The 25,230-nt window shown below is 38.9% G+C and overlaps 1 protein-coding gene across 6 annotated transcripts in view; it reads left to right on the forward strand.

The window, feature by feature from the left end:
* The window catches only part of LOC124286543 (four and a half LIM domains protein 2-like), a 170,537-nt gene that overhangs the window by 129,772 nt on the left and 15,535 nt on the right, over window positions 1–25,230 (forward strand). For 4 of the 6 annotated variants that reach the window (XM_046722913.1, XM_046722908.1, XM_046722910.1 and 1 more), the window contains exons 6-7: window positions 15,308–15,508; window positions 20,455–20,475. In XM_046722913.1, coding sequence (XP_046578869.1) covers window positions 15,308–15,508; window positions 20,455–20,475 — 222 coding nt within the window. Of the gene's footprint in view, window positions 1–15,307; window positions 15,509–20,454; window positions 20,476–24,771; window positions 24,784–25,230 lie in introns of all 6 variants that reach the window. The other 2 variants (XM_046722909.1, XM_046722911.1) reach the window with 2 other exon arrangements.

Below are 25,230 nucleotides of genomic sequence, written 5' to 3' on the forward strand. Positions count from 1 at the left end.
TAAAGTTTCAGGTTGTGTGTAAGAAGCATTTGGTACAAAATTATTGAATCAAGTTCTAATATTGGGAAGATATCTATTACATGTATACATATCAAGAGTTTAAAAATGAAATTCTCTCAACTAACTTCTAAACAAGTCCACAAGGCCACTAGTGTTATTGATTTGAATCTGATCTGTGTGTGTAGCACAGATGAACAGACTGTAGTCATTTCCCTACACAAGTAGTGTTCCCACAGCTTGTGTAAAGTTTGCTGCTAGTTTTTTCATCCGAGTTATTTGAACCCCTGTGAGCGTCCAGATGTGTTGAATTTCCTCTATTTACCGCTACATGACCCCGGTGAGATGTATGAAGAGTGTTACATGGAGCTGCATAGGGCCAGAGTGGAGCTTCTGAAGGTGTGATACATGGAGCAGAGTGGAGCCTCTGTGTGGTGTGGAGCGTTGGAAGGGCAGAGTGGAGCCTCTGTGTGGTGTGGAGAGTTGGAAGGCCAGAGTGGAGCTTCTGAAGGTGTGATACATAGAGCAGAGTGGAGCCTCTTAGTCTGTCTCACAGTCCCTGAACCACATTATTTTCCCTAATGCCTAGCTCTCTCTGCAGTGCTAAAGCTCTAAATAAAGCAAGTCTAGATTTCCTCAGGTTCTGAATCTCTGGTCTCCCTGGGGCTCCTTTTCAATTTAAATGGGCTTGTTTGCTGCTATAAAAATTATATATATATTCAGAGACTAAGCATTAGTCTAGGAGCCTCTGTGTGGTGTGGAGTGTTGGAAGGCCAAAGTGGAGCCTCTGTGTGGTGTGGAGCAGTGAAAGGCCAGAGTGGAGCCTCTGTGTGGTGTGGAGCTTTGGAAGGCCAAAGTGGAGCCTCTGTGTGGTGTGGAGCGTTGGAAGGCCAGAGCGGAGCCTCTGTTTGTGTGGTGTGTAGAGTGTAAGAGAACCAAAGTGGAGCCTCTATCTGTGTGGTATGTAGAGTGTTAGAGAACCGGAGTGGAGCCCCTGTTTGTGTGGTATGTGGAGCGTTAGAGGACCAGGCAGGGGCCTCTGTCCATGTTGACATTCACATCTGCAGAATTTATTTGTATGAATGTAAGAAAGTGATTATGGCTGAAACTTGAGATACAACTTATGCTGATAGTGGAAGTGGTGTTTTTTAGGCTTATAGTTCATAGCTGGAATATTGCTGAGTGTGGCGTAAAACTAAACTTACCCACTCAAGAGCTCATTAATGTGACAACTTACTGAGTTGTTCAGCAAAATAGAACAGTGGCATCTATTTTGTTTTCAATTTCAAGATGGGGGCATTCGTAAAAAATATTCAGTGTTAAATTGTTCCTTCAGCTGTACATCAAAATGTTCAAATATGATGTATTTTGTCATGAATATTTTGAAGATAGAATAAGTAATAATTTCACTGCATTTGAAATTTTTTACTCAGTTTTTACTGATGTTATATTTTGAAGTCAGGGGGTACAACTGAAGCTGCCATGATTAATTATTTCAAAGTGAACTATACCTATTGAGGTGTAACATATCACTTAGCACTGCTCAGATGATATAACAGGCCACTGTATAGGTCCAGTTTGAAGGTGCTGTAATAACAAATACCCCCCTGACTAGGTGATAATGAAGTAGACCCCTGAAACCTGTAACCTGACCTTCAGCCAAGCATCTGGCACAAATAGCATGCAGTGATTACTCATGGACAGAAATAGATTACTTGCGCCCATATTTGGAGTGAGAGAAGTCTATTTATAGCATCAATGAAAGTGGATAACAGTGTATATCAAAGGGCTGAACTTTAACATTTTATCTAAGGTGGATGTGTTGATGCATTACACCTAGGATAGAGGGGAACCTCAGTCGGTGCCAGGAGAGATGCAGCGCAACTGCAGCTATGTTAAGTTGGCAGAATACCTCGGCCAGATTGTACCTTGATATAAACAGGAAAAAACATTTGAAAAAACAAGCCGAGTCTGCAGTATTTTGTTTTTCTCTGCCTCCAACAGAGGGTGAAAATATCTTTGGTCAAGAATAATGTAGGACAAATAAACTTGTGGTATGGGTCTCTGTTGATTCAATACTGTTGTGTCCCAATAGTGTTAAAGCTAATTTAACTGTTAACTATACACAGTTAAGTTTGTTGTCACAGATATAATTTTGGTAGAGTGAATGAGTGAGTAAGTAAGGTTTTATGCTGCTTTTAGCGATATTCCAGCACTATCACAGTGCGGACACCTGGAATGGGCTTCACACATTGTACCCATGTGGGGAATCAAACCTGGGCATTCAGCTGCATGATGAACAGACACTTTAACCACTAGGCTATTCCACTGCCCTTCATGTGGTGAAGGGGCGGTGGGGTAGCCTAGTGGTTAAAGCGTTCGCTCGTCACGCCGAAAGACAGGGTTCGATTCCCCACATGGGTACAACTTGTGAAGCCAATTTCTGGTGTCCCCCGCCGTGATATTGCTGGAATATTGCTAAAAACGGCGTAAAACCATACTCAGCCAGTCATGTGGTAAAGAACAACCTTGGTTTTAAATTAGTCTCAATACTAATATGCCTCTTCAACTGCAAAACCTACCCCATTATACTGATGAGATGTGAGATGGTACTGAAACTGTAATAACAGGAAACTTTTGAACAATGAAATTCAGTTTCATAATCAGATAATTCTGGTATGAATATTTCAAGTGTTTCAAATTCTTTACAGATAATGTGTGACATGTGCTTTCTGTTTTGACAATGGACATACCTCAGTGTAGCAGATATACTGTAGAGATTTGAGAGTGTAGGATAGGTGAGGATCTGCAGGGGATTATCTGATCTGCTCGGTTGATGGTGGCTCAGTCATTGAAGGGTGGCGAGGTGGTCAAGTGGTTAAAGTGTTGGTTTGTCACGCTGAAGGCCTGGGTTCGATTCCCCACATGGGTACAATGTGTGAAGCCCTTTTCTGGTGTTCCCCACCATGATATTGCTGGAATATTGTTAAAAACTGCATAAACCCAACACTCACTCACTCACTCACTGCTCACCATGGTAGATGTATCTGACAGGCACAGTTCTGCTTCTCAACACCTAAGTGGCCATGTCTACCTTGAGAGTAGGTGAAGCCTTCAGCAGCATCAACAAACTCCTATGGTGGCAGATGTGGGGGTTATTTTTGGTCTAAGTCATAATTAAATACTGGTGAAAACATGCACTGTGTTCTGTTAAACAAAGAGTTATATTCCCCACTTGGTGGAGATTGTAAAACACCTACTACATGTATGGTTGGCATCTGTGAGAGGTTGTGTGTACTGCAGGAGTGCCTGTAGGTTACTAAGGGGGGAAACATTTCATCAGTTGCAGATCTGGGCTGTAATTCATAAAATGATCAAAGCTACACACTTGTCATATGTGTATGTTAAGGTATTTGAGATACGATGGTTGTAGCTCTATGGCTGACATTAGTGTTTGTTTTAGTATAGGAATTACGATAGTTGTAGCGCTATGCCTGCTGTACTATTGAATAAGAGTTATGATAGTTGTAGCTCTGTGACTGCCGTAAATGTTGAATAAGAGTTACGATAGTTGTAGCACTGTCACTGCCGTAAATGTTGAATAAGAGTTACGATAGTTGTAGCACTGTCACTGCCGTAAATGTTGAATAAGAGTTACGATAGTTGTTTGTAGCGTGAAATGTTGAATAAGAGTTACGATAGTTGTAGCACTGTCACTGCCGTAAATGTTGTAAGAGTTATGATAGGTTGTAGCACTATGACTGCCGTAAATGTTGAATAAGAGTTACGATAGTTGTAGCACTGTCACTGCCGTAAATGTTGAATAAGAGTTACGATAGTTGTAGCACTGTCACTGCCGTAAATGTTGAATAAGAGTTACGATAGTTGTAGCACTGTCACTGCCGCCAGAAATGTTGAATAAGAGTTACGATAGTTGTAGCACTGTGACTGCCGTAAATGTTGAATAAGAGTTACGATAGTTGTAGCACTGTCACTGCCGTGAAATGAATGAATAAGAGTTACGATAGTTGTAGCTCTGTGACTGCCGTAAATGTTGAATAAGAGTTACGATAGTTGTAGCACTGTCACTGCCGTAAATGTTGAATAAGAGTTACGATAGTTGTAGCTCTGTGACTGCCGTAAATGTTGAATAAGAGTTACGATAGTTGTAGCTCTGTGACTGCCGTAAATGTTGAATAAGAGTTACGATAGTTGTAGCTCTGTGACTGCCGTAAATGTTGAATAAGAGTTACGATAGTTGTAGCTCTGTGACTGCCGTAAATGTTGAATAAGAGTTATGATAGTTGTAGCTCTGTGACTAACATAAGGGTTTCTTGAGTATTAGAGTTACAATAGCCATAATGTGACAATCACTATATGAAACTGGAGCCAGGTTGAAATATGATGAGCGTTTTTGTTTGTACCTGACGACTTATGTAATATCTGTATAATCTATCAGACTTTAATTGTTCATCCATTGTAACTTGGTCAAATCAATCAACGACATTACCTTCTGTATTTCCTCAGCTCTTGAGAATAGCTCAACGAGTTAAAACTTTGACAAAAATCATGTTAAGGATTACATGACTTCTGACCAAGAATTATTCTACAAGCCAGTGCATAATTGAGAGATCCAGCGATAGCATAGTGAACACTTCATGCTTGAAAGCCCAACGTTACAAGATAATGTCATTTAGCAGACCTGCTGTGTTGTGGTGGTGTCGTATTTCACAAACAATAACTACACAAGCAGATTTTTCCCAGATGCCTGCAGTGTACAGTCATCCAGTTACTTTGACATGTGCGATCAATAATGTATAGATTTCATTAAGGGCAGTAGGCTAGTCTAGTAGCTAAAGCTTTAGTGCATGATGCCAAAGACTTACGTTTATTCTCCACATTGGTTCAATGAGTGAAGCCTATGTCTGGTGTCTCGGGCCAGGATACTGCTGAACAAAATTGCGAAAAAAAGGCATAATACCGCCCTCACTCACTCACTCACTCACTCACTCACTCACTCACTCACTCACTCACTCCATTAAGAGATAATATTTGATGAAAAAAATCTTCACTGTATTATTTATTCTCCTAGTAAGTAAATTATACAAAAGGTGATGAATCAGTGGTTCTCATTGTGTTGATTATTTTTATTTTCAGAAATAACATCCTTTCGTTTAGTTTAGAAATGTTTTATTGTTTTCTTTTGGGTGTATCTTGTTATGTTACTTGTTTAGTCATCTGGTCATCTAATCTCTACAGGAAGTAGGCTTTTATTCTCCAGTCTTGTGCCCAGTGGGCTGAGGGCTGAGGGCTTTCACTGTAGCTGTGGTAGCTGCAGAACGCAAGGAATGTCAGCTTGCAAAGACAAGTCAAAACACTGCATTCAGATGGACATTTTATTGTGGGTGTCAGGCGGCAGTGTTGCAATCAAAATACTGTGTTGTTATTACTTATATACTTTCTACATTTGGAATAAACTGTGGGATTCTAGGGCCTTCGAGGAGTTTCGGGGTCACATGATAATTGCAGAGTCACATGACATTTTCAAGGTCACATGACAGTTGCAGGACCTCATGGTATGTTTGATCAACACAACTGACTGGAGTAAAAGTATTCTAAGACTTTTTCATTTTCATGAATATGAAATTCACATCAGAAAGTTTACTGAGACTCATTATACGGTCTTCTTGCTGAGATGGAAACATTATCTGATATGGAAATCTGTTACATTTCGGGATATTAGAAGAAAAACACGCTGTGATAGTCCTGTATTGCTGATGCTGGGTATGAACATTTAGTTTATCACGTGCAAGTGGCCATGTTTCAACCAGGATAACCTCTGTACAGGATATTTAGCGCATAGTGCAAGGGTATCAGACTATCTTGTGGAAAGTATGGCAGTAGCTTCATATTTCATAACACGCTCACAGCTGGGAGTAATCAACATGCTTACTGTATAATGAGTTTTCTACTGCTCACTTCTGATAACTAATTTATAAGTGTTTAGGTGTAGAGCATCGACATTTCTGTGCATTGTTTTCATATATTTGACAAGTGATTTGATTAGTGTAGCTTTCCATATACAGTCGAACCCCTATGTCTCGAACTCGGCTGAGACGAATTCACGTTTGTGTCGAACTCATATATCGGTCCCTGCCGATTTCCTAATATTTATCATTATTTTTATCTGCAAATCCATGTTGTTTAAAAAATGTATTCTTAGCTTTTTGTATGCATATTTATTTGTCATTAAAGTGATTGAATTAATTTACATTTTAATTTATTTTAATTTTATGATCAGTACTGCAGTAAACGTTATTGCAAAGATGTATTGTTCATTCGTATAGCCTACTGTAGAAAAACAATGTTGTAGACACTTTGGCCTTGTTGGTACTTGGTCATTTCTGTGTTGACGGATGTGTCGAACACTCGGATAAGTCGAAACGACAATGAGTTCAACACAACAGGGTTTAATTGGTAATATAAAAATATAGAATTAAGGAATGGTAACTTGCAGAATGTCTAATCTTGTTATTATTGTGGTCTATTTCCACTAGTCCATGCTCTTGGGTTTCTTGGGTTTAAACCTGAGAAACACTTTGGGCCTTCCTCATGCATCAGAGTGAGTGAGTGAGTTTAGTTTTATGACGCACTCAACAATATTCCAGCTATATGGTGGCGGTCTGTAAATAATCAAGACTGGACCAATCCAATGGTCAACAACATATGCGTCAATCTACACAATTGGCATACGATGACATGTGTCAACCATGTCAGTAAGCCTGACCACCCAATCCCGTTAGTCGCCTCTTACGACAAGCATGGGTTGCTGAAGACCAATTTTAACCCGGATCTTCACGGGTTCCTCCTGCATCGTACTGACACACAATGATATAACTGAAGTACAGGTCAAAGTATTCTTCAACTAATGTTATATTTTAAAGTTTAATTTATGCATTAATATTCCATTTATGAACAGGTCCAGCATTGCAATGATGGAAAACAACACAGCAGTACAAACAATGTTATGGAGAAAATTAGAGCTAACAAAATTCATGAACATAAGGAAAAGATCATAGACTTCAATTACCACAAGCCATGTTGCCCAATGAGTAACGTGCACATTGTAACTGTATTACCACAAGCCATGTTGCCCAATGAGTAACATGCACATTGTAACTGTATTACCAGTACAGGGGTGGAAATAACATTAAAATTGCTAGTGAACTCCGGTACAGTGGCACATGTAAAATCACTTGCCCTGATAATTTTCCCCATTATACCGGCCATTTTCTTGTTGATTTTTTAAATAAACAACATAATTAACATTGGAATATCAACTGGACACCGGTACAGTGTCATATACAAATTTGCTTGCCTGACAGAAAAAAACAATGGACTCGGGCGTCGGGCAGTGGGTTATTTCCACCCCTGCAGTAGTGGTTTCGAAGGTGACATGTTAGGCTTGCTCAAGTCTCTAAGTTAATAATTAATAGTTTAAATGAAAATTTCTAAAAATAATTAATAGTTTAAATGAAAATTTCTAAAAAAATTTTTTATTAATAACAGACTGGCATTCTTATACATACTGTCCGCTTGTCTAGACTTTCTCTTTAAAGGACAGAATTACTATACATCCATGGGCTTTGTATTCAGTACAGCCTTGGAGCAAGGCTAGCGACATCTATATTTTGATATGTAAGTCTTTAGTTTCATGGAAATGTTTAACTACCAGTATACATGAAAAGGGTGGGAACTCAGAGCAAAGACTTAGGAAGACATTTACATAGATAAATAAATGTTCAATTCATCAGTGTCATTTTTTTCTACATTTCAGGTATTAGATACCACTAATGTTATCAAGCATGGAATACCGATAATCTGAATATCTAATTAGCTGATGGCAGACAGGTCATGATCTACTTCTTATATTTCTCTCTAAGTAAACAGACTGTTATTTCCCAAGGGAGGGGGCCTGTCTCTTAAGTAATGAGGTGAGGCAGGTTTCAAGTTTTTCTGAAACTGAAGACTACTGGGTACTGAGTCATGGTAGAAGAAGAAAAGCAGGATTGATATTTTTTCACATTTTAGGAGGAGACCTTTGTTTTTTGTAATCTTTCATTTACTCTCCAAGGTTTTAGTTACAGTTCTGGGGATTAAAAGAATTTGTATAGGGTATTGTGTGCTTGTTAAACTTATGGTGGAAAATACTTATCTTAGGTCTGGAAAAAAGAAACTTTTTCTTATAATGGTACTTTGTTTTGTCAGCACTGAACCTGATAAGGTAGATGTCTATGACCTCTGGCACTTTGGGATTTCCTGGTATTGAGCTCACATGCATGTTATACCAGAAATACTGTTGGCATAAACACAGCACACCCACTCAAAACATGTACTCAAACCTTCAATGACTCTTCACTGTGCTAGGAGTGAATGTTTGTTTATTGTTGTATATTGCGATATATTGGGAACTTAAGTGAATGACACTAATTGTACATGTGGATCCTATTTTCTACCTCATAAGTCCCGAAACATAACTGTTATGGTTCTGATAACAGCAATCTCAAAATTAGGTTGCATAGCCATGGATTCTATTTTCTTTTTTATACAATTTATTGCATTACAGGGGCGGTGGGGTAGCCTTGTGTAAGGCGTTCGCTTGTCACGCCGAAGACCCGGGTTCGATTCCCCACATGGGTACAATGTGTTAAGCCCATTTCTGGTTTCCCCCGCCATGATATTGCTGGAATATTGCTAAAAGCGGCGTAAAACCAAACTCACTCACTCACTTACTCACTATTGCATTACAATATGCCGTTTTGCATTTGATTAACAAAGGAAAACATTTGTTGTGAATGAAAGTGTGTAGATTTTAATTTAAGCCATAAAGATAATCACAAAAACTTCATATGTGTTCTTTACCCAATATACCGGTTCTCAGAAAGCATACTGCAGTATGTATCGTTTGAAAAGTGTATTGCTATATACTGTTATACTGGTAATACCGTGCAGTCCTAGTAAATAAACAGGTTTACTGCAGTCAATCTAGACTTGCATAAGTTTCTAAGGTAAAAATTAATAGTTTAAATGATAATTGCCTCTTGGAATATAGAATTACTTTACATCCATGGGCTCAGCATTCAGTACAGCCTTGGAGCAAGGCTACAGTAAAACCTGTGATGGTGGTGCACAAAGAGCCAGGTCACCCCATCTAATTCTAATTAAGTGACATTTTTGCTGTGTTTCTACTGGAACTTCATCACAACCCACACTTTTCTTTAGCGCCATTATAACCCATTATTAGTCCAAGAAAACAATAAAAATAAGTTATATCCACATGTTTAATAGTTCCAAGTGAATAACAAGGTTGTTTCCAAAGAGACAATGCATTGTGTGTTTTATAATCATCTTGTAAACAAGTCCTTGCATAAGTCCCGGCCACAAGCCAGGGGCGGATACAGCTTTTTGAGAAAGGGTAGGTGCACACTTCATTTCCACCCGAGTTTCAATGGTCATATAACAAACTTTCTGGACAAACGGAGGGGTGCGCACCCCTGCAAACACACATCATCATCATCTCCTCTTTCTCTCTCTCTCTCTCTCTCTCCCCCCCTTTTCTGGATCCACCTATGCAAGCATCTGCATAAGTTATGGGAACAAGAACTTGTGCAAGTCCAGGCAACTAGGACTTCCAGAAGTTATAGCCATAGCTCAGAACCACATCAGTAGCTGGCCTCTGCTGATGTGAATGTGAAACGTCTTGTTCCAGAAAGTGAATTTGACACACCAAGCTGTTGAAGTAAATATAAGTGTAAGATGAACTAATTCAAGCTCATCTACATTTCCACTACCATCAGCATTTTGGGTAGCCAAGCAGTTAACGTGTTAGTTCATCTTACAGCTTGTCTGGGTTTTATTTCCTGCTAATTCTTAGTTCTCCCTCCATAAATTTAATATGTTGTAAAATGCAATATTAAATTTTGATCAAGACAACATTCTATCTTTATATAGGATTTTGATAAAGATGTAAGAATGGAGAAAGGTTTTGTTTGTACATAATCTTGCTACATTTAATTTGCTTTTTCCTTTTTATTTAATGTATCAAGTACAGTCAAATATATCTGTCCTTGAATGTGACATGCATCAGCTTTAACCATGTTAGTACTGCTTGTATATTTCCAATATTGCCCTAGCACTTGGTACAGGAAGATAGTGAAGTGGACATGACTCCAGTTATACTCTTGTCTGTAGTATTGAATGCGCTGTGAAACTCTATCCATCTATTGTGTAACAGTTGGCATAGTGGCATGTTCATCAGATGGTGCTAGATCATTATAACCCTGTGTCTGGATCGTACTGGACATCAGTAGCTTCAGCTAAGGCTGGATTCAGGTTTGGCTGTCATTTCTTTCAAATATCTGACACCTTACAGAGGATTAGAAGGTAAACTTTGTTATAAACAGGATGAAGTTTTTCTTTTTCTGACATGCTTAAATGTCAGGGGTACATACCCTAAGGAAACCATGTCAGCATTTTTTGCTTACATTTAGCACCTTGTGATTTTTTAGGATCGTCTTTTTCTGAACCGAATTCATTACAGTCAGAGAAACAAGCTGTTAGTAGTTTTTTGCTACCTCAAGTGTGGTGGGGTAACCTTATGGTTAAAGCATTCGCGCATCATGCCGAAGACCCAGGTTTGATTCTCCACATGGTCACAATGTGTGAATTCCATTTCTGGTGTCCCCCGCAATGATATTGCTCAAATATTGCTAAAAGTGATGTAAAACATAACTCACTACTCAAGTGTGGTATCATGTTATTTGAAGTTGTGTGGTTAATGACTATTTGTATTTCTCTCTATGTTATTTAGTGTTCTGTAATGTTCTGGAGAATTTCTGTATTGTTTGTGTTCATTTCATTGTACTTAGTCTTATTTTGACGCACTGGTATACCGGTATATCATTATTACAAATAATAAGTCTAATCTATGCAATTATTGACTATAGTCCCCACGATGCATCCCTAATATGGCATGGGTGACAAAGAGCCAGTCAAAGCGATGTGTAGAAAGGCAGTTGGCTGAAAGGATGTTCTGTAATTCGTGACATTAATGCAAGAGTTAATTAAATGCAAATGATGCAAGTGGTCTTTGCTGACATTATATCACTTTGGATAGCTGGAATACTTAAATATGAAAACAAACATCTCTCTGTTCCACATCATATTTTCTTTAGCACCAGTTTTAATATTCAAACACTGGAAATTTCACATGGACATTCGGTGAGTTGTCATTGCTGTGGTCAAGAGTTCTACTCATATCGACCATGGCACCACTGCCTACCCCAAGCACTATAACATTCTGCAAGTTCCAACAGAGAGCTAACCTGAGGAGCATGAAGCCAACATTATTGGCCCTGGACTGTCATCTCCAGGCAATAGTACACACTGTAGACACCCATGATCTAAGGGACAGAGTGCTGACATGTGTGCATGTATCAGGCCCACTTTAGTGCTATATTCCACCTTTTCCAGAAACCTGTGAAGATGCGGGTTAGAATTGGTCTTCAGTAACCCATTCTTGTCGTAAGAGGCGACAACAGGGATCGGGTGGTCAGGCTCGCTGACTTGGTTGACACATGTCATTGTATCCCAATATAGTAGATTGATGCTCATGCTGTTGATTATTGGATTGTCTTGTCCAGACGTGATTATTTACAGACGAATGCCATATAGTTAGAATATTGCTGAGTGTGGTGTTAAACAACAAACTACCCAACCAACCTTTTCCAGGAACCTGAACACACTCTAAGTTCCAAAGCTCACTTAAGGAGTGTTAGCATGAGGTATGTGCATGGATGAGACCCACTGTAATCAGCCTGGTCTGCCTACCTAAGGCACTAGGTCTGAATTGGTCATCAGCAACCCATGCTTGTTGTAAGAAGTGACCAACAGGATCAGTCAAACTTGCTGACTTGCTTGATACATGCCATGACATTTCATGTGAGTCGATTGGTGCTCATGATGTTAATCACTGGATGTGGTCCTTGTTTGATTATTATTCATACAGCTGGAAATATTTCTGCTTCTGACATTACACAAGCAAACCGTGCTGCACAGAAGAGTCAGTACTCATTGATCTTCTGTTGTGAGTCACACAAGTTATGAAGGCCCATTTTCATATGTTTCATCAGCATTCCCTTCACCTGATGTGTCTTACAGATCAGAAACAATCTTCTACAGTTACTTCTTGCAGTTATGGATTGATTCTCTTGACAGTGTTACATTTACAATGTTGGGGCTGTGTTATGGCTGACCTGGCATCTATTAAAGGCTTGACAGTGTTACATTTCCAATGTTGGGGCTGTTTTATGGCTGACCTGGCATCTATTAAAGGCTTGACAGTGTTACATTTACAATGTTGGGGCTGTTTTATGGCTGACCTGGCATCTATTAAAGGCTTAACAGGGTTGCAGCATGTTCTCTGTTTAACACGCTGACTGCCACTCCTGTTTAACACATTGACTGCCACCCGCATTTACTCGTAGTATCAATGTCTGGCTGAATTTGCCACTTCCAGTTATCTCGTAGCTACATCAATGGTATTTTGAAACAAGTTTCATATGTTGGCAAAATAGGCACAAGAAAGAAACGTCTCATGGTGTTCTTTGTGACTGCGAGATAACTTGTAGTGGCAAATTCGACCAGAATTGATACTACGAGTGTACTCGTGAAAGGCAGTCAACGTGTTAATGCTGGCACATATTCTGTTTACTGCTGGCACAGTTACTATCACTCACCCAGCATCTGAAAGAGGCTGGTTTCTTTTTTGGGATGGGGCGTATCCCCCAGCATCAATTAGAGGCCAGAGTGTGTAGGAGGTCCTGCATCTAATGTAAGAAGTATGTTAATCCCTATAGATAACAGCATGATCCATGGAGGCAAGATTTAGTGATCAGCTCCTGTATCTGTTTCAGTGTTTGGGATTCTGATATCATGGATTTGTGTTGTTTATGTGTACTTGATATCAAGGTTAATAAGACACCTCTCTGTGGAAGATGAAGAGGGCTCTGTGTTAGTATATCACTTAGGCATAGCATACAAACAAAATTATTATAGGTCGCAGAATTGGTCTATAGTACACCAAGCTTCTTGTAAGTGCCGTGTAATTAGGAGCTGATTGTTGTGACATGTGAATAGCTAATTTTGTGTCAATATTGGTCCAGTTAAAAACATATGGCTATAATATCCTGCATCAGGTGTCAAATAATACATAACTGCAACTGGAACTGATTAGCTCTTTCGAATGACACCAAAATTAGTAGTTTTACATACCCACAGATATAAAAGAGTAGTATATTTGTGATAAATCTTATGTCAAGCATATTGGTAAAGTGATAGTTGTTGCACTTCTATAAGTTTTATGTTTAAGTATGAGTGTTTTCCAAGTGAATCGAGGCTGATAAATTCCACTGTGACCAAACTCTGCTTAGGTGAAAAATGAAAGGAAAAAATATCACTTATCCAATTACAAAAGGGATGGAGGTTATTTGGTAGTGTACAAAGAATGCCTTTATGAACAACATATACGACATTACTCACCAAAGAGAGCCATTAGCTGGTGGTGTATATATAGAGGATATTAAATGAGAGCCCATGTCATACTATGTTTACTACACGAGGGCTAAATGTTGGTATTTCCCGAGCGAGAGCGAGGCATATACTGATATTTAGGCACGAGTGTCGTAAACATAGTATGATATGGGCACAAATATGATATTCTATTTATTACCGAAATCGTCAATTGAGGAAAATAAACCCAAATCTGCTTTCAAACATAGGCTGGCAACCCGCTGTCGCCGCATGTAGAACGCAACGTCATAGAAGAAACGTGACGTCAAAGCTTTGTTCATGACGTCACGTCACCATGACAAAGTGATATTTTGCCCCAGGGCATCGTATGAAAAATATGAACCCGGATATTTTCGCCCTCGTAGGTAATAAATATGTGTATTGATTCAATATATATTCATATATACATTGCTTGCCAAAGTGTGCCTTTAAAAACTGGTGAGATATTTTTCTTATATTTTCCACAAACATGCAATATCATAAATATCACACCATGTGGGCGATAAGGGAACAGTTGCTAGGCACTGAATCAATACATCCCATCTAAGGATTGATTTGCCTCTGCATTATGTAATCGGAACATTTTATGATCATGGAGCTGACATTTCCCTAATCTCTCAGAGGGGCACATGGTGGATTATATCCAATATGATGTGCATGAAGTGATATATCGAGTGTTAGATCAAAGGCTGGGCGTTCAGTCTAAATGGAGTCATGCAGTGGTGTTCATGATGTGAAGTGTCCAGTCTTGGTGGATTGGAATTGTATTCAGGAGGGAGAGAATTGGGATTAACAGTATTCCAGCTTTGTCTCAGCATATAAGCTTTGTGTTGGAGTAAAGCTCAAAGTGATGAAGTGTTCAGATGCTTACCACCTTGGCGAAGTCTGTGAGCATGAGTATCGTGCTAGCAGATAGAAACCTAGGTTGCGTCAGGGTTTGAACCCACAGACATAAGTGCCTGATGGACATCAAAATATGTCAACTGGGCCACCTGTGAACGTTGTTTAAGACATGGTTATCATGGAGAGCAACTATTTTGTCAGTGTTTACAGCAAACCTTAACAGTGAGTCCAATTTGATATACTGGAGGACATTTACAAGTTTACTGAATCACACAGGAGTGTTTTGTACTGATGGTCTGATTTTGTCTGAACAGTTGTGCCAGTTTCTACAGTACCACCAGAAACCATATACCGATATATGGTCTCTGCAAGCAGTTGTAAGTGTCACATTGTGAAGAAAGAGGTTAACAGATTTGTTTCATTTACCGCCATGATGCATATGCAGCCATAGAAGGCTACAAATACAACTGTATTGGTGACAATGTCAGGAACAGGGACTTGTGCAGCATGGTGTGACAAACATCAGTGCCTTGCAGTACAGTACACAGTATTGAAATAGATGTCAGAGAGGCATTAAGGCTTAAGACATCATGAAGTAGAAAGAATCTGCATGGAAAGGAGAATTAGATCCATGTAACCCTGGAAGTATTGTTCCCTTTGTATTATGGATAACCAGAATGTGTTTATTGAGAACTTGATGTTTTCAAAGGTTTAACAAAATATTTATAAAGCAACAGCTGACTGGGTGGACCAGTAACTGTAATATGCAAGTCTTATCCAGGAAACTTTGATGACATTGTTGATATCAAAAGAATAACCAAATGTTGTTATTTTTCAGTTGATATTTTCTGGTGAATACACCAAAGCCATGGATCAGAACTACCACACTGACCACCTGGCCTGCTGGAACTGTGACAAGCAGCTAGTGGCCTGCCGCTACATCCTCAAGGAGGAGCACCCATACTGCATCCCTTGCTACCAGCAGCTCTTCGCACACAACTGTGTTGAGTGCAGCAAGCCCATCGGTCCCGACTACAAGGTAGGCAACACTCAGCTCATAACAGATGGGCCTATATATTTGTCAAATGAAGTAGAACTTGAAGATAGATCAATGGTATCGGTATCATGACTTGCTATACAGCTGCACAGGATGTAGATTGAAACAATGCATGTTGAAGCTTCCTATTCAACAGCATTGGTTGTGATAAGGGAATAGAATTAGACAATTCATTTAAAGGCTTCATATTCAGCATCATAGATTGTGGCACTATTGACACAATGCATTTTGATGCTTTTTATTCAACAGCATAGGCTGACTAGCAGTGTTGGGAATTGGTTGAAATCTCACAATTGATGATTGTTTCATTACCAACGAACAATCATCGAAAAAAATTGGTTAGCGTCATTTTTCAGATTTTCCTATCCGGCTTGTTATTGCAGATATTTATAACATGATGCAACTTGCTACTTTAAAGTGATGACTAATATATCATGAACATAAACTTCCCTTCCAAAGTCTTCAAGAAATATTCAGTCATGGCTTTTCAGTTAGTGAAGTGAGTTTTCTAAGAAATAAACACGTTTTCATGCCCTGACAACTTCAACGATATGTTACATTGTCAAGTATTTCAAAGACTAAAACAGTAGTTCCAAAATCGTTTATGTTCAATTATGAGAAAATGTGATCGATTGCTTGGTTGTTTGGTCACTGCGATCAGTCTTCGATTATTTCAATTAATCGGAACACCACTACTGACTAGGACATGATTGACACAATGCATATAGAGACCCGCTGTTCAACAGCATAGGCTGACTAGGACATGATTGACACAATGCATTTAGAGACCTGCTGTTCAACAGCATGGGCTGACTAGGACATGATTGACACAATGCATATAGAGACCTGCTGTTCAACAGCATAGGCTGACTAGGACATGATTGACACAATGCATATAGAGACCTCAACAGCTGTTCAACAGCATAGGCTGACTAGGACATGATTGACACAATGCATATAGAGACCTGCTGTTCAACAGCATAGGCTGACTAGGACATGATTGACACAATGCATATAGAGACTGCTATTCAACAGCATAGGCTGATAGGACATGATTGACACAATGCTATAGAGACAGCATAGGCTGACTAGGACATGATTGACACAATGCATATAGAGACCTGCTGTTCAACAGCATAGGCTGACTAGGACATGATTGACACAATGCATATAGAGACCTGCTATTCAACAGCATAGGCTGACTAGGACATGATTGACACAATGCACATAGAGATGCTATTCAACAGCATAGGCTGACTAGAGACAATGCTGTTCAACAGCATAGGCTGACTAGGACATGATTGACACAATGCATTATAGAGACCTGCTGTTCAACAGCATAGGCTGACTAGGACATGATTGACACAATGCATATAGAGACCTGCTGTTCAACAGCATAGGCTGACTAGGACATGATTGACACAATGCATATAGAGACCTGCTATTCAACAGCATAGGCTGACTAGGACATGATTGACACAATGCATATAGAGACCTGCTATTCAACAGCATAGGCTGACTAGGACATGATTGACACAATGCATTTAGAGACCTGCTGTTCAACAGCATAGGCTGACTAGGACATGATTGACACAATGCATTTAGAGACCTGCTATTCAACAGCATAGGCTAGAGACTAGGACATGATTGACACAATGCATATAGAGACCTGCTATTCAACAGCATAGGCTGACTAGGACATGATTGACACAATGCATATAGAGACCTGCTATTCAACAGCATAGGCTGACTAGGACATGATTGACACAATGCATATAGAGACCTGCTATTCAACAGCATAGGCTGACTAGGACATGATTGACACAATGCATATAGAGACCTGCTGTTCAACAGCATAGGCTGACTAGGACATGATTGACACAATGCATATAGAGACCTGCTATTCAACAGCATAGGCTGACTAGGACATGATTGACACAATGCATATAGAGACCTGCTGTTCAACAGCAAAGGCTGACTAGGACATGATTGACACAATGCATATAGAGACCTGCTGTTCAACAGCATAGGCTGACTAGGACATGATTGACACAATGCATATAGAGACCTGCTATTCAACAGCATAGGCTGACTATGACAGACTCAGACAATTTATATAGAGACTTGCTATTTAGCAGCATTGGTTGTGACTAGTACTAGTATATAGACTGACATAATGCTTATATAGCGTTCTTTTCCGTCAACATAGGTTGTGACTAGCACGTAGATTGAGACAATGCCTTATATAGCCTTCCTGTCTAACAGCAAAGGCTGACTAGGACACAGATTGACACAATGCATATAGAAGCCTATTAACAGTATAAGTTTGGACCAGGACATAGATTGACATAGTGCATTCATTATTTAATGGATATGCACACAAATGTAGACGAATGTTGAAGGGGCAATGTGATGGTGTATTGTAAAGGCCTTAGAACATGACAATGACCCAAGTTCCAAATCTTTGTTCCTTTCTGTGATGTGACTAAACAATCAAGAAGCAGCACTTGCTCAGCATAAACAACTGCTGACAAAAAAGGAAATGTCTCTCAGGCATTGCCGCATCACTTTAAACCCAGCTCATCAGCCATAGTTACTACAAACAAACAAAATAGATTTTAAATTTCCAGAGCTCTATGAACTCAAAGTTTTGACTCTGACATTGTATTAAAGAACTGTGTTCATTTTTTACCCAGATGTGTTTTATGTATTGTGGTGGGATCGTAATTTTTTTAAAAATATGATCAAGGAATATTTTTGTTTTACTGCCAATTCTAAAGTGTGGTATTGTAGATGCACTTTGTGGACCTGTATCAGGATGTGGTCTTTAATATTGCATGACTTAAATACAAGATGGATAGTGGGCACTGATATTATAAATTGTATAACATTAGACCTAAATACAGCCAGATATAGCAAGTCAAGGTCACACTGAGTGTAAATCTAACTCAGTTAATAATAAATCAGAAATGCACAGTGAAGATTGGGGAGATTGGCCATGCTGGTTCAAAAACTGCACACTGGTTGCACTCTCAGCATGTTATAGTCAAGCACAGCACGATAGAGCTAAATTGTTGATGCATACTAATATGGCATTACCAAATGCAGTATGGATTATGTTTGTCTTAGTCTGTGCATATGTATGTTCATTTTTGGCACTGTCAGTGGAGAGCTTTATTTACATATCTATTTTATTCACATATTTGCATTGCCCTTGACTTAGGGAGAAAAAGGTTAATTTAGTTTCTTAGGATTGGTGAAGGGGTGTTGGGTGGCCCAGTGGGTACAGTGTTCACTCTCCACATGGGTACAATGTGTGAAGCCCCTGCCATGATGTTGGGCTGACTGACTGAGTTTGGTTTTACGCCACTTTTAGCAATATTCCAGCAACATCACGGCGGGGGACATCAGAAATGGGCTTCACACATTGTTCCCATATGGGGATTCGAACCCTGGCCTTGGACGTGACAAGCCAACGCTTTAACCATTAGGCTACCCCACCGCCCCCATGAGGTTTGGGTTTTTTTCGGGTTTTTTTCGTGATGTTGCTGTAATATTGTTAAAGTGGCTTAAAAAACATGCGCATTCATACTTGGATTGGTGAGCAAAATAGCAAAAGCTCCAGTTATATATACCAAATATTTTGTAGTAGAAGAGTTTGTAAACAGTTGCCCAAGACTGAGTACCGGGTACATTAACTTAAGTTACATCACGTTTTCGCCTGCATGTGCTAAGTCTAGGCCTCCTCACACCTGTCTTCCAGTCTGTATGTAAGTAAACTGTGAGCAGACTTCACAGAGAGGTGTCACCTTGAAACACCTAGGTCTGACCCTAAAACTGTGTGATGTTGGAAATAACATCGGTGATCTGTATAGGCTTGTAGGTCGAACTTTAAACATCTCATCACAGATGAACAGACTGTCTTTCAGGCTGGGTCTTAATTCTGTTGAGAGGGCAAGTTCACAGTTTTGAATGTCAAAGGCTACGTGTTACACTGTGTTTGGCATTCTGTAGATTCACATGAAGTGGGCTGTTGGTAAGCGTCCACAATTACTCAAATCTACTTGAAATATGACCATTTGGATATCAGAAAATGAAGAATCTACACTTGGATCTATAACATCTAGTGAAATTAATGGATGAAAATTTCAGACAGGCATTCTCAGTTGATGTTAGGTTAGGAAGTTCATTGTGTGAAGTATAGACATATATTTCCACAGGGCCACATGCTTTCACACTGCCCGAAGTCCAGGGTAAACATTCCAGTTTATATATGTTTTCAAGTGCAAATTTATGTTTTTAAGCACAAGCAAAAATTAACTTTTGAGTGAAGCTGTCAAAATATTACTTCCAAGTCGAAACGGGAATTTAAAATCTGTTCAAATTAGTTTGGTCACAGTATTTGAGCTCTCAGTTGTAATGAGGGAGTTTCCTGTTAAAAACATTACATTGGTAAATACCATTTGAAAGTCATGTTTATCTTTGAAGCAATGAATTGCCAAATTCTCATCACCTTGACAAACACCTTTAGCCATTGTTTTTTTGTACAGCTTCTGATTCCCATCATGTGGAAGTATAACAAAACTGTTGCTTGCATATAATTATATATTATTGAATGGGAACCAAAGGGGAGATAACTCAGTTAGGGGTAATCTTGTATAGTGTATTACTGTTTTGCTTTTGCCGAAAATTTTTGCTTTAAGCTCAGTTTCATCCTCTAAACATTAATCTAGGTCTTCATGACACAGGTGAAAGATTTGTAACACATTGTAACACTTCATGGAAATAAAGCCCTGACATTCTTATGTTTTTGTTTCACTCTTTCTGTAGTGAATTCTGTTTCTTTCCTGTTTATTTTCAGGCAGCACTTCTGTATTAATTTTCAAATTCGTTTCATTTCGGTTTTGTTTTGCATTTGCACTTTTCAGTCTATCCGGATCGCAAAACCAGTGAGTAAAACTTGCAGACCCAGACAGTCCCTTCTCTTAACAAGTGAATACTGCTGCCCTGTGTGGAGAATACAGTAGCATTATGTGCTGTGATACAGGAATACCATAGAACATGTAGCGCTCAGAGTCATCAGGACAAGCACCTGTTGCCACTCTGCTGCCAACTGTATAGCAACCATGTTTCTCCCAATCTAAAAAGACAGTCTAGAAATAGAAGTTACATAGCAAATAATTATAGTTAGGAAACATCAAATTTGACAGTTTGGTTTCAACAAAAGCACAATTCAATCCTCTTTGCTAATAATTTCAAATTGTTGTTATTTTGGTTCCGCCTGTGAGTATAAGCAATACTTTGATAAATGATGCATTTAAGGTGTCTGTACTCTGTCATAACTTTAGCATCAGTTATCTCCTTCTTAAAGTAAACAGGCCATGTGGAATAATGAAAATATCTTGCCCTCTCTATGACTCAAGCTTGTTAGATAGTTCTGGGTTTGATTTGGGGAGGAAATAAGTGTAAACAATTCACAGTCAGAACTTGGCATCGTGTCAGAGGAATTTGGAATTTTTGTTGCAAATCTTGGAACATTATGAAGCATCTGCAGTGACGATAGTGTAGACTTGGCAGTTCTAAAGCCTTTATTGGTAACCATTTATAAATTACAGGAGTGTGCCATGTAATCAGGTATTGAGCTGATGCCAGCTGAACAGGACTTGTTCAAGAAGTGTAACAATGTAGGACATACCACTAGAGAGACAGGAAAACAATACATGTGCAACAATTGAAAATCGGAAACATTTTGCTGTAACATAAGGAAATATTCTTTCTTAAGGAGAACACTTGACAACTGTCATTTTATGTTGGGAGAAACATTTAGGTTACAGTCCTCAGTGTCTATTAGTAATGCTTAGAAGGTACATCATATGTCTACATACCTTCATGTCCAACAACCTTGAATACCCCTGTTCTAGTGCCGATGGTAGTTTATACCAAAGTGTGATATCCTTGATGCTCACTGTGTGTGAAGGGCCTTGCCATATCTATCTATCTTCACTTATCCACCAACTCAACCTAAATGTTCCTGTGTTATAGCTAGGAATGGTTTATACTGAGTATGGCATCCATTGGCTCTAACTGTGTGTGGTGGGCCTTACAGCATCCATCTGCACTTCATTGTCAGCTCTGACTAAATGCACCTATGTTATAGCTGTGGGGGCGGTGGGGTAGCCTAGTGGTTAAAGCGTTGGCTCGTCACGCCGAAGACCCGGGTTCGATTCCCCACATGGGCACAATGTGTTAAGCCCATTTCTGGTGTCCCCCGCCGTGATATTGCTGGAATATTGCTAAAAGCGGCGTAAAACTAAACTCAGTCAGTCAGTCAGTTATAGCTGTGAATGGTTTACGGGCGGTGGGGTAGCCTAGTGGTTAAAGCGTTGACTCGTCACGCCGAAGACCCGGGTTCAAATCCCCACATGGGTACAATGTGTGAAGCCCATTTCTGGTGTCCCCCGCCGTAATGTTGCTGGAATATTGCTAAAAGCGGCGTAAAACCAAACTCAGTCAGTATGAATGGTTTACACTGAAGTATGACATCCATTGGGGCTTACTGTGTCAAGCCTTACCATGTCTCCCATCTCCATCAACTCAACCTATATGTCCAATGTTATAGTTAAGTATGGATTATACTGGCAGGTAGAGACCCTGTCCAGAACCTTCATGGTGTCTACTCACAGTTAGTCCGTCATACAGACCCTGAAGAAAATATATCCAAGAAAGCCCACACAAGTCTAGAAAATGTGGCAAGTCTAGATTTCCACAGCTTCTGAAAATGAAGAAAGTCTCAGGGCTCCTTTTCATTATATTTTATGTTTTTACTAAGAGCTTTTTTTTCTGTAAAATATGTTCATTTCAGAGACTAGCTGTTAGTCTAACTCGCAGTGTATTATAGTCCTTATCCCATACCTCTGTCATCTTGGTCTAAATACCCTGTGTAATGCTGAAGGAATGTTTCATGACACCCTGCCCAGTGCCTTTTAGCTCCCCTCATTCAAGTCAACAATATGTTCCCTGTGTCATAGAATCCTTCCTGATCAGTGCATTTCTCTGTTTTCAGCAGTGATAGTACTATTGGTGTGCTAGGTCTCTCAGTGGGTTTGTTGTTCTTTGTGAGAGTAGTTACGAAATGTAGATATTTCATGCATTAGATCTTAATAAATACTTTGAGTTTTCAGGGTTTCAAATTGATATACATACTGAATGGGTCAAATGATCTATTACCTGAGAAATTGATGTGGCAGGTATATGAAATATAGATATGTCACTAAGAAAAAGAGTTACCATATTTACATGAAGGTTCAGTGACCTCAGGCCCTGGAAATCTGTAGCACTGAACCTTGATACAAGAGGTTTGATTCAAGTCAGAAATATTTGATGACAATGACGCAACATACCACATAGCTGTCAAAATAATCATACTGAAGAATGTTACGTGAATATCATCCCAGGTCACTCTGATCTCTGAGTTGAGTGACATTGTTTAACTTATAGTTTATGGTAACCCCTGTGGTCATGTTAACTAACATGTAGTCGGGAGATATAAACTCTTATCACACGGTACACCTAATCCAAGGGCTCTGTCTACAGTAACAGAATACCTGCATGCTTACTCAGCTCGTGTTGTCTGCTGAACGGATCAGCCATAAATGGTAGCACCAAGGTATAGTGAGGAGCCTGCATCGGGACAGCTAACCTGGCTATCTCCATGGCGTTACAACTCGTATATACCTCTGGTTAGTGGAGGATATTAAACATTATGGAGCTTTTTGAGCAAGATATTATTTCATAATGTCCTAGGTTTGATTATATCAGATTGGTAAGAGTGTAAAAAAGGATAATGGAATCACTTACCATAAGGATGAATATGTTTCATAACTTTGTGTTATAAAACTGCACTAATACTTTTGTTTCATATGGGGAATTGTTAATAATATTTTTGTTTCAGTTGTCAAATTATCTGATCACATTACCAGCCTGAGTAGTGTGAAATATCTCACAGATGAGTTTCCTGCAATGTGTCAAATTTTAGCTTAAGTAAATGGAATCAGAAATAATAGATTAGTATTTACATGAATTTTCTTTTCAGGTAAAAATAAACTAAGATAAGTCAACATGCTCTTTCGATTAATTGTTTGCAATAATATCATTTCAACTTGGAAAGATACAGTCAATTATATATATTAGATATCAGATAATGAAACAATTTTCAGGAACACTGAAGTCATGGAAAATGTCCCAGTAACGATGCTTCTGTCTCCAAGTGAAATGAATGTGTTTACCATACAAACTGAAGCCATATGCTGGTGCATGAAACACAGCTTCTACCACAACAAAGATGGAGAACTAACAGATCGTTCAGCATTTCTTGCTCTCACTACCCCGACAAGGTTATAGGCTTTGGTAATGATGCAGAACAACAGCACATAATAGATTGCACCTCTCTCTATCTGTCAATAATGCAATTGCACCCATGGTATTTGACAGTTTGATTCACAGACAGATTGTGCTTAGTAAACTACTGAAGCTGCTATATACTACGTGTATTGCATGAAGAGCATGGTTGGTCACCATTGGTCCACTATATTTAGAGTCCAAAGTTCATCATTGAGTAATTTCTTTTTTTGTTTTCATTCAAATAGTGGAGTTCATCTATGTAATCCTGAGCTTTCGATCTCCCAGCCTTCATCACGTATGTCAAGGATTAATTCAGTTTATTAGCAATGGTCAAACAAGCATCTCTAGTAAAGAACAGTGTACCTGATGAAGGCCTGGAGCCTGAAAGCTTGAGATTTCACATATTATTGAATATTCTGTTCAAATGAACATACATAGATAATATCTCTATATATTCATTCAGGAACCATGTATGACAAACATGCATTTGCCTTTTTTCAAAATGGTTTGAAAAGAATTATTTATCTTTGAAAAAGCAGCCCCTTTGGACCTCCTCATCACATGAAACAGTGAACAGTGTTTAGCCTGTTGTGATCATAGATGCTTTTACAACTGCTTGTTAGTATCATACCAATCATTGTATATGGATATGTATACCTCACTGCAGTACCCAGGATGATATGCAAGTATAGTGTTCACACATACATCTTCTGATTGGTCACTTGCATTTGCAATCATACTGATGCTGTTAGTACAACTTTCCATACAGCTAGTTAACATCCGTAAGCTGGAGATAATTATGCTTTGTTTTAATATTTTTCATAATTTGTGTTTTCATATTTTAGGGGGAGACTCATGTAAGTAACGTTTATATCTACACTGACAATTTTAGCTTAGACAGGTAGGCATGATACAGGGAAGTGATATATATATGTACAAGTCAAATATTTGCATCTTGAATACATCATGGACATAAATGTTATTAAAGACTAAATGAAGACTAATATGCATCGGTATTTAACACCTGTATCTGTTTATTTAAAATATGAATGTGTGTAAACTCATAACATATATATCTCAATACATATACCGGAAATAAGAATTTTTGCTCTCTGAAAATATAAATTCACTTTACCTGTCAAAATATTTTGAATGTAACTGCCAGTTATTCACATATGAGTGTAAGCAAAACCGTTTTATGATCGACAGACAGTTTGCTTAGAAGTGACGCGGGAGTTTTTGAAGTCATCAACATGCTTAATTATCAGCTTACACCAGCTAGTGTCCTGTGCAGACGTGTGATA

This window comes from Haliotis rubra, unplaced genomic scaffold (assembly GCF_003918875.1).
Source record: "Haliotis rubra isolate DU_JTF1 unplaced genomic scaffold, ASM391887v1 Scf386, whole genome shotgun sequence".
NCBI lineage: Eukaryota > Metazoa > Mollusca > Gastropoda > Lepetellida > Haliotidae > Haliotis > Haliotis rubra.